Source organism: Echinops telfairi, unplaced genomic scaffold (genome assembly GCF_000313985.2).
Source record: "Echinops telfairi isolate 266 unplaced genomic scaffold, ASM31398v2 ScPeMD7_16;HRSCAF=60, whole genome shotgun sequence".
Classification (NCBI taxonomy): domain Eukaryota; kingdom Metazoa; phylum Chordata; class Mammalia; order Afrosoricida; family Tenrecidae; genus Echinops; species Echinops telfairi.
The window spans coordinates 5,109,727-5,120,013 of NW_022103913.1; the positions used below are offsets into that span (position 1 = coordinate 5,109,727).

A 10,287-nucleotide genomic window follows, 5' to 3' on the forward strand; every position below is an offset into this window, starting at 1 on the left:
GATGTACAAATGCGCTTTACACAATTGATGTGTGTATGGATTGGGATAACAGTTGTATGAGCCCCTAATAATAAAATGTTAAAAAAAAAAAAAGAAAGAAAATATAATAAAAAAAAAGAGTGGCTGATAGGCTTGAACTGCTGACCTTGCAGTTAGCAGTCCAATGTGTAAACGATAGCACCACCAGGGGTCCTTAGTTTTGAGTTATCATTAATCCTATTGATTACCATTGAGCTCATTCTGACTCTGGGTGCTCCACAGTGTATTCAAGATTGTGACCTTTTAGAAGCAGATTGCTAGATCTGTCTTCTGAGGTCTCTAGGTAAATTCCAACCACTACCCTCCCTTTTGGTTAGTATATGCATAGAGAAAAATATACCTATGATTACATATGTGTGTATAAAGTTACATATATGCAATTCAACATGCAAGTAGTTTTAAATTCCTCTTTCTTAAATGCCTAAAACTACTATCTACAGGCTAAAATCCCAATTTTTCAGCAAGGTCTTAAAAGGGTCATCACAATTTGGCTCATATGCCCAGGGTTATCTCCTACCACCACCCTTTCCTAAGTAACTTCTATACGCCCAGCAGCTTGCACAACTATGAGGATAAGAATTACTCCTCTTCTCTTGCCAATCTCTTGAAACTGGTTGTCCTTTCCTTGTTAGGTCTTTCTTAACCCCCACCAAACCAAATTGTTCTCTCATCTACGTTACACATAAGTGACCCCATGTGACAAAATAGAATTGCTCAATAAGCCTCTCTAGGCTGCAATCTCTGATAGTAAACCCCGGCAGAGTTGCTAGGTGGGTTCAAACAACCAACCTTAGGTTGGCAACCAAACAGTTTTACCACTAGGACCTTAGGGTTCCTTACAGACAAGCTGCTGCTGGTGCTGTTAGATTCAATCAAGTTAATTTAACTGGGAGCATTAGATGGCAGGGACGAGAACAAAGTCAAAGAAAGCTTAATTTGGGGGGCTGGCGTACACTGGAGCTCTGGCAGAACTGTGGTTTAGTCACTAGTGCAAGTATTAAATAGAGGAGAAAGATGAGGCCATCTACTCCCATAGAGATGACATGTTTGGGGAACCCTGCACAGGGGCGCTACGTGTCAGAATCAACCTCAATCAATCAATCAAGTGTTTGAGAGGGTCATTTAGTGGGAGACTTGAGTATATTTCAAATCAGAAAGGAAAGGTGGAAAGAATTGATTTCAGGGCACTTTTTAAAAGGAGAGGATAATATAAGACCTCTCTTTACCTTACTAAAATATAAAGAAGGTGCAAAAACCATGAATGTGACACAAGCACACACCAGTTCGTTTTGTTCTGCAGACCATATCCTGGACTCTAACAGTTACTTAAGAAACACATCTATTAGTCATTGGGTACAACTAAGGAGAAAAAAATAAGACTAGATAAAAGCAAATGATTACTTTTATAGAAAAACTTCAATGAGGGGGATCAAGACTATCTTTGTACAGGTAATTTGGAATCATTCAGTGAATACTTATCAAATTCTTAACTCAGTGAGTCATAGTTCCAGCCCTCAAAGTGTCATATTCAACCAGAAACTCTTAACATTAGACAATGAACTGATGCACAAACATCATTGAGTGCCATGAAAAGAACCATGCGGTGTGCTACAAACAGGATGATGGTGAGGGGATCAAGGATGGCCTAACTGAAGAAGTATCCAGTACATAATTTAAACATTAAATTGTCAGATGAACATGAAGGCTAGAGAGGAGGATTAGAAATGGTGAGTACATATTACTCTGTATTTTTCTATTAATAATCATTATTATTAGTACATACCTATACGAAGGTCTCTTTGTAAAACATTCTTATCATAAACATAGAAAGACAAATACTGGAAAGTTCTTGGGATCTCAAAGTAAAATTCTTCACTGAAAAATGGGCTAGGAAGAAAAAAAGGAACGCTTATTAGATTTAAATTTAATGATATCCTCAAATAATACCATTTCCAGCAAAATCAATTAAACTACAGACTACAATGCCATAAAGAAAAGCTTCAAAATTGTCCTCAATATTCAGTGTCAATTAAATTCTGTACAAACCATTTTTTAACTGATGGGTAAATACTGTCCTTTTTATTTTAAATGGTTGATTTTCCCAAAGTTTAAGTACCTTACTAGTGTTATTATTCTCCTTATACCAAAAAGGAAACAAAATTCACTGGCATAAAGTCTAAACCAACTCATAGTGACCCCACAGGAAAGGGCAGAACTGCCCCTGTGTGAGGAACCGAAGGATTTCTCTTATGTTGTCTCCCCACAATATATGCCAGATTTAGCTGGAAAATAATTGTTCACTAGGCAGCGAAAGTAGGTCAGAGGTTATTCTCCCTAATGTCAACCATCAAGAATGGATTGGGAGTCATCCTCACTGAGAGGTATCAGCTGTCTAGATCAAGCAGACACCACTGCTTATCCCACAACAAATAGGGCCCATTCCTTTCTGTTATTGTTCCCTCGAAGCAGTGCCCATAGGCAAGCCCGGGACCACTTTAAGATGACTAAGTTTAGGCTACTATCTTGCCACACATGCCCCCCTATTCCCTCCTCTTACTATTGCACGTTCACCCCTAGGTCATCCCCCTCCTATTGCTTGCATTGCCTATGTTACAACCCTTCTCTACGATGTAGGTTGTTATCTGCTATCAGGGAACTTGCATGCCTCCCAGAATAGTAATTGTCTCTTTTATTGTATGAGACACCAGAATGATCAAACCTGTTCTAGAATGAGGTGAGCAATGCTACCATGTAATATGTCTGACTGTATTATTGTATTATCTCTCATGCTCTCAATGACTCTAATATAACGCTTATATATATATATCTCAACCGTACAATTGTACTTACTGAACCCAGTAGTATTACTGAACCAGTGAGTTCAAGCAGCGGGTGGGGCTGGCACCCCACCTCCCCCGTGCCCCTTTTAATTTAATACTACACCCCTGTGCTTTCTGAGACTGTAACTGTTTATGGGGTAGAAAGCTTCATCTTTCTCCTAAGGAGCAGCTGGTGGCTTTGAACTGCTGACCTTGTGAATCAAAGCCCAAAACACTACTACACCACTAAGGCTCCTTCTATTCTCCTTACAGACATGTCTAATGTTTGCATGAAAGTTGAACCATGAGGGTGAGTTCATTTCCAGACCTGAAGGATATCTATGGGCCATCAGTGTAAAAAATAATTATTATTTTTAATGATTAGTCCTATTTCCATCTTAAGAAATTGTTGGCTACCTCAAGGTTGTGATGAGTTTCTCTTATGAATCAACTTATTTCCATAAGAATGCTACTTTAATCACATTTAAATTCTTCTGTGGGAGCCTGAAAGGAGCCCTGATTACACTATCAGGTGAGCATTGAACTGTTAACCCCAAGGTCAGTGACTCGAATCCACTAGCTGTTACAAAGGAGAATGATGAAGCTGTCTGCTCCCATGAAGATTTACAGCCTCGGAAACTGGAACAGTTCTACTCTGTCCTATAGGGTCACTGGGAGTCAGATAGACTTGATGGCAGTAGGTTTTTTGGTATTAAAAGCATAAATCTCTGAAATTTTAGTGAATATCTTTGTTGAGTACATATTTCCTGAAAATGTTTGAAGAATAAAAACATACTTTTAAAATGCAGTGTTAAGGGTGCTACAACTAAAAAAAAAAGAAGCTGAGCTAAAAACTTAAAAGTAAAATCTTAAATTCTTTCTGACCTTTCATTACTTTCAATATTATTCTTACTTCAAATGTAGCCAAAATAAAGGTTTGATAGTTAGCTTTTGTAAATAATTGGTCATCTAATTAGTTACAACATAAAAAAGATGCAAAAATAATTAGACAAAGACATGGCATGTATCAGCTATTTTTTTTCCTTTACATCAATCTTACACAATAATAAAATGAGGACTCCCTTTTATATTTTATACATCTACATTCAAGCATTATTTTATTTATTTTCTAATCATTTTATTAGGGGCTCATACAACTCTTATCACATTCCATACATACATCAATTGTGTAAAGCGCATTTGTACATTCATTGTCCTCATCATTTTCAAAACATTTCCTCTCCACTTAAGCCCCCAGCATTAGGTCCTCATTTTTCCCCTCCCTCCTCCCTCATGAGCCCTTGATAATTTATAAATTATTATTTTGCCATATCTTGCCCTGTCCGATGTCTCCCTTCACTCACTTTTCAGTTGTCCGTCCCCCAGGGAGGAGGTCACATATAGCTCCTTGTAATCGGTTCCCTCCTTCCTACCCACTCTCCCTCTACCCTCCCAGTACCGCCACTCACACCACTGGTCCTGTAGGGATCATCCGCCCTGGATTCCCTGTGTTTCCAGTTCTTATCTGTACCAGTGTACATCCTCTGGTCTAGCCAGACTTGCAAGGTAGAGTTCGTATCATGATAGTGGGAGCGGGGTGGAAACATTTAGGAACCAGAGGAAAGTTGTATTTTTCATCGTTGCTACATCGCACCCTGACTGGCTCGTCTCCTCCCCGAGACCCCTCAGCAAGGGGATTTCCAGTGGCCTACTAATGGGCTTTGGGTCTCCACTCCGCACTCCCCCAATCATTCACTATGCTAAGATTTTTTGTTCTGATGTCAAGCATTATTTTAAAACACACCCTAAAACCAATAAAAACACCATGTGAATGATTATGGGTTTTATTTCAGTGTCATCCATCTCAACAACCCAAGCCCCACATCCAGGTACTTCTATCTTTATTTTATATATTAGTTAATCTATCCATGCAAAGAAAATGTTTTAGTAGGGTTGGCAAGGAGCCATAACTATATTTACAGTTTTCATAACATCTCTGGTATCACAGACCTTTGATCATGGGGCAGATAGAAGGCAAACATGAGCAGGGTGGCTTTATGCAGTTTGCTTATACACCACCTCAAATTGCTAAAAGGATCTGAGGTAGATATTTAGGAGCTATAGATTGCATACATGATTCCTATTCACCTGTTACTGAAACTTTCTCAGGCTCCATATAAAAACTTTACAACCCCATAGAAGTGTTAAATGGTATCTAATAAAGCCCTACCTAACAGCTTACCACAATATCCATAAAAGTAGAAAAGATGATAATGAAAGCAAGGTGGGCCAAGTTTATACAGACATTTTTCCTCTAGTCCACAAGGAAAAGTGCTAGGGAGCCCCTAAACTCCAGGCAGTTCGTCTAGCTGTACTCCAGGTTACCATTGCCAACCTTACAATATTTTCCAACTTGCTAAGCACCTATAAAAATCATTTAAGACATATTTTTAAAAATAGAAAACAAAAACCCCAAAACTGTATTCATTGCTATTCCCAACATAAAGCTCTGAAAGGGCAATGATTTTTTAAAGTTGTTTTATTTTATTCATTTACAAAACTAGTTATTAGAAACTTGACCACAAGTATTTAACTTGTAATTAGTTGTGCATATTACCGATTACTATAAAATACAGACTCAATGGACATTAAAAAAAAATGAGACTAAATAATTTGGGGTCCCAATATCAGTTTTGCTTCCAACTTTACTACATAAGCAAATTACTCAGCCTTTTGAGGTCTCAGTCTCATCAATAACATATTATATAATACCTGAACTCAGCACTCTAGGAAAAAGTGACTTATGACTAGGCTCAGAAGTACATTCATACTTGAGGTTGTGAAAGTAATTCAAGATTTGTAAAAGGCCTTTTCTATTGAGAACTCTAATAGACATATAAAAAATTATAAAAGAATTAGAAATAAAAGTCACTAAAGGAAATTTTAAACCACTTGTTTTTCTTAAACCATTTTATTGGGAGCTCATACAGTTCTTATCACAATACATACATACATCCATTGTGTCAAGCAGATTTGAATATTTGTTGACATCATTTTTTCTTTTTTAAAAAATCATTTTATTGGGGCTTGTACAACTCTTATCACAGTCCTCACATCCACCCATTGTGTCAAGCACATTTGTACATTTGTTGCCATCATTCTTAAAACATTTGCTTTCTACTTGAGCCCTTGGTATCAGCTCATTTTTTTCCCTCTCCCTCCTCCACAAACCCTTGATAATTTATAAATTACTATTTTTTTCATATCTTACAGTGATATTTCCTTTCACCCACTTTTCTGCTGTCCATCTCCAAGGGAGGGGGTTATATGCAGAGCATTGTGATGGGTTCCCCCTTATTCCCTCCACCTTCCACTTACCTTCTTAATATCGCTACTCTCAATATGGGTCCTGAGGGGTTTCTCTGTTCTGGATTCCCTGTGTTTCCAGCTCTCTCTGTACCTATGTATGTGCTCTGGTCTAGCTGAATTCATAAGGTAGAAATGGGGTCATGATAGTCAGGGGAAGGAAGCATTAAAGAACTAGAGGAAAATTGTATGTTTCATTGGTGCTATACTGCACCCTGACTGGCTTGTCTGTAAGGGGATGCCCAATTGTCTATAGATGGGCTCTGGGTCTCCACTCTGCATTCCCCCTCATTCACGGTGATAAGATTTTTTGTTCCAGGTCTTGATTCCTGACCCCTGATCCCATCGACACCTCATGATCACACAGGCTGGTGTGCTTCCTCCAGGTTGGCTTTGTTGATTCTCAGGTATATGGCCGCTTGTTTATCTTCAAGCCTTTAAGACCCCAGACACTATAGTTTTGATAGCCGGCACCATGAGCTTTCTTTACATTTGATATGCACCCATTTTGTCTTCAGTGATTGTGTTGGGAAGGTGAGCATCAGGGAATGCCAGATTATTAGAACAAAATGTTCTTGCATTGAGGGAGTACTTGAGTAGAGGCCCAATGTCTATCTGTTACCTTAATACTTAACATATAAATATATGTACATAGATCTATTTCCCTATCGTTATATATTTACAAATGTACATGCCTATATTTAGACCTCTATAAATGCCCTTTGCCTCCTAGTTCTTACCTGTACAGTGAACCTTCGTTTATCGCGGTTAATCGGTTCTAGACCCTACCGTGATAAATGAAATTCTGCGAAGTAGGAGTCCTTATTTGTAAATCAAATATTTTCGTAGTTAGAGCATAGAAGACATGAAAAAACACCCTTTAGTCACCATTACACTCGTATTACCCAATTTATTAAACAAAAAAGGGAAAATACAGCAAAACATTTTGGACATTACAATGATCATTTATTATTTATTATATTATTTATGGCATCAAGCGTGTACAGTATGAGCCAATCAGTGGCAGTAATGACAGAGCATGCGCTGTTACGCAAAAACCGTGATAGAGTGAAGCCGCAGAAGTCGAAGCGCGAAGTGGCGAGGGTTCACTGTATTTCCTTTTACTTTCCTCTTGTTCCACTATTATGTTCGGCCTTAATTAGGGTTTGAATAATACCTCTCGGTTACATTGCCCTTGATTAAGCCCTACCAGGCATCCTATGCCCTCTTCACCATCAATTTTATATCACTTGTTGTTCCCTTGTCTCTGGGTTTGTTAACACCCACTTCCTTCCTCCACCCCCATATCCCCGCCCCCTCCACCTGAACCATAGATCCTGTTGTTTTCTCCTCCGGATTGTTTATCCCACCTATCTTATCTAGATAAACATACAGAGACAATAATTAGCACAAAAACATGGCAGAGCAAAACAACAAAAGAAAAAAAAACCCAAACAACAACACATTAAAACCAATGACAAAAAAAAAAAAGAAAACCTATAAATAGTTCAGGGTCTGTTTGCTGACCTTTAGGCATGTATTCTGGTCAAATCTGATGGGATGCCATGTCCTGTCATTTCAAAGTCTATTTTTGGTATTTCCCGGGACTTCATTCTTTTGCTCTCCTTGCTGCTCTGTTGCACACCCTTAGCATTTCACCCCAGCGTGGTGGGGTCAGATTGGGCACAATTCCCACACTGTGCCTCCAGGACCTCTATATAGAAGTATTTTTTTTAAAAACGTATCCTAAGAGCCTGAAATACATTGTCATGGTACTCAATATACCATCCACCATATGCCCATCCCACCATCTTGATATGCCCTTGTTTTGATTTTTAGCTCTGAGCAAGACTGCATCCTTCCAGTACACTCAGGTCCAGTGTCACTCAATGTGTATAGCTATAACTAAAGTTTACATAACATTTCCCTCTGTATAATCTACTATATGCATTGATATTTTGCAGCACATATAAATCAATATATAGAAATGCCCTCTGTCAAATCTATTTGGAAGATGATGTATTTTATAATAGCTTACGCTCATGGTAATATGAATAAAGAGCATCTAGCACATTCTTGTGCCTTCTCATTTTAGTAAACATTCCAACTCACTCATCGAGTGGATGCTGACTCATAGTGGCCCTACAGAACAGGTTAGAAATGTCCCTTGGGTTTCTAAAACTTTAACTCTTTACGGGAGTAGAAAAGCCTCATCTTTCTCAGAAGAGTGCTTGGTAGTTTTGACTACTGACCCTGCAGTTAGCAGCCCAACAGGTAACCACTAAGCAACCAGGGCTCTTTTAATAAACATTAATCAATTGACCATAAGAACATTCTAAGAGAATAGTTCAAGATCCATGTAGGCTGCATAGGAGGCACTGAACTCTTTGGTCACTGGACTCCATTAAGCAAATGCCTGGTGACTATTTGTCAAATTCACTGTCAGAAGGAACATAAGGTAGATAGGCCAGCTCCATGAACATCAAGGGTCCAGCTAACTCTGTTGTTGTAACTGTCATTACTGTTGATAGAGGCCACTGAGTTGGCTCCAACTCATAGCAACCCTGTGTACAACAGAATGAAGCGTTGCCTGTTCCTGAGCCGTGCTCACAACTGTTCCCATGCTCGAGCCCATTAGTGTAGCCACTGTGTCAATCTGTCAAACTTGGAGAGGCTATAATTCTAAAAATAAATTCAGAGTGATCATGAGATGTCAATGGGATCAGATATCAGGCATCAGAACACCCAAAACAATCATATCAATTCGAATGAGGTAGGTCGGAGTGCCCATCTGTATGTAGGCAATTGGACATCCCCTCCTAGAAGGGTCACAAGGAAGGAAAGAGCCAGCCAGGGTACAGTATATCACCGATGAAACACACAACATTCCTTTAGTTCTTTAATGCTTCCTCCCGCTTACTATCATGACCCCAGTTCTACCTTAAAAATCCAGCTGGACCAGAGCATATACACTGGTACAGATAAGAGCTCTTGACACATGGTATCCAGGGCAGATAACCCCTCGGGTACAATAATGGGAGTAGCGATACCATGAGGTTAGGGAGAAGGTAGGGAGAGAAGCGGGAGAATGTGGGAACTGATAGCAATGATTGGGGATAACCCTCCCCCCCATCACCACCACCAAGGGGACGAACAACAGAAATGTGGATGAAGGAAGACAGTGAATGGTATAAGATATGAAAATAATAACAATTTTTAATTTATTAAGGGGTCACAATGGTGGGAGGGAAGGAAAAAAGAGGAGCTAATACCAAGGGCTCAAGTAGAAAGGAAACTTTTGAAAATGATGGCAACATATGTACAAATATTCTTGATACAATTGATATATGGATTGTTATAAGAGCTGTACGAGCCCCCAATAAAATGAGTTATTAAAAAAACCTTCAGAATGTAAACAGAAAGCAAAAGTTTCAGGGTAGAGGTCTTGATTATTACAGTCTGAAAAACATCTAAAATATATGATTACATGTTTTATGAATACATAAAATAATTTACCAATTTTTCTACCAACCTTAAAGATTTTTCAACAACTTGAGTACGATAAACTTCTTCCTGGTCCAAATTTATGGTGCAGAAACAATCTCTCATTTTGTTGGGTCCAAGATATGGCAACAAATTTTTTGCTTCACCTGTTGGCACAAAAATTGAAATTGGTGTCAAATATCACCACTTACTTCATGTTAAAACTCCAATCAACTCATTGCCATTGAGTCAATTCTGATTCATAACAACTAACAGAGTAGAACTGCCCCTGTGGGTTTGGTGAGGGTAGAAAGCCTCATCACTCTCCTACAGTGGTTGGCGGTTTCAAATTGTTGACTTCGCAACTAGTAACCCACTACACCACCAGGGGCCCCAATGTTACACCTTTTTGTAAAAATGTAATCCAACTACACATATTAAGGGTAGTATGGTGGGGGGGGGGTGACTACAGAAAGAAAACCATTAACTTGATCTACAGGAGTATGGAAAACTGAAGTGAGGAGGGGCCTCTAGGGTCACATTACATTGTTGTATCACTGTCCCTATGAAAGGGTGGTCC

The 10,287-nt window shown here is 38.9% G+C and overlaps 1 protein-coding gene across 2 annotated transcripts in view; it reads right to left on the reverse strand.

The window, feature by feature from the left end:
• RASA2 (RAS p21 protein activator 2) overlaps positions 1-9,866 on the reverse strand; it is a 138,035-nt gene extending 128,169 nt beyond the window's left edge. For both annotated transcript variants that reach the window (XM_004712077.2, XM_013007105.2), the window contains exons 1-2: positions 9,757-9,866; positions 1,823-1,926 (exon numbers count right to left, since the gene is read on the reverse strand). In XM_004712077.2, coding sequence (XP_004712134.1) covers positions 1,823-1,926; positions 9,757-9,833 — 181 coding nt within the window. In that variant the 5' untranslated portion in view covers positions 9,834-9,866. The remainder of the gene's footprint in view (positions 1-1,822; positions 1,927-9,756) is intronic.
• Between the last annotated feature and the right edge of the window lie 421 nt (positions 9,867-10,287).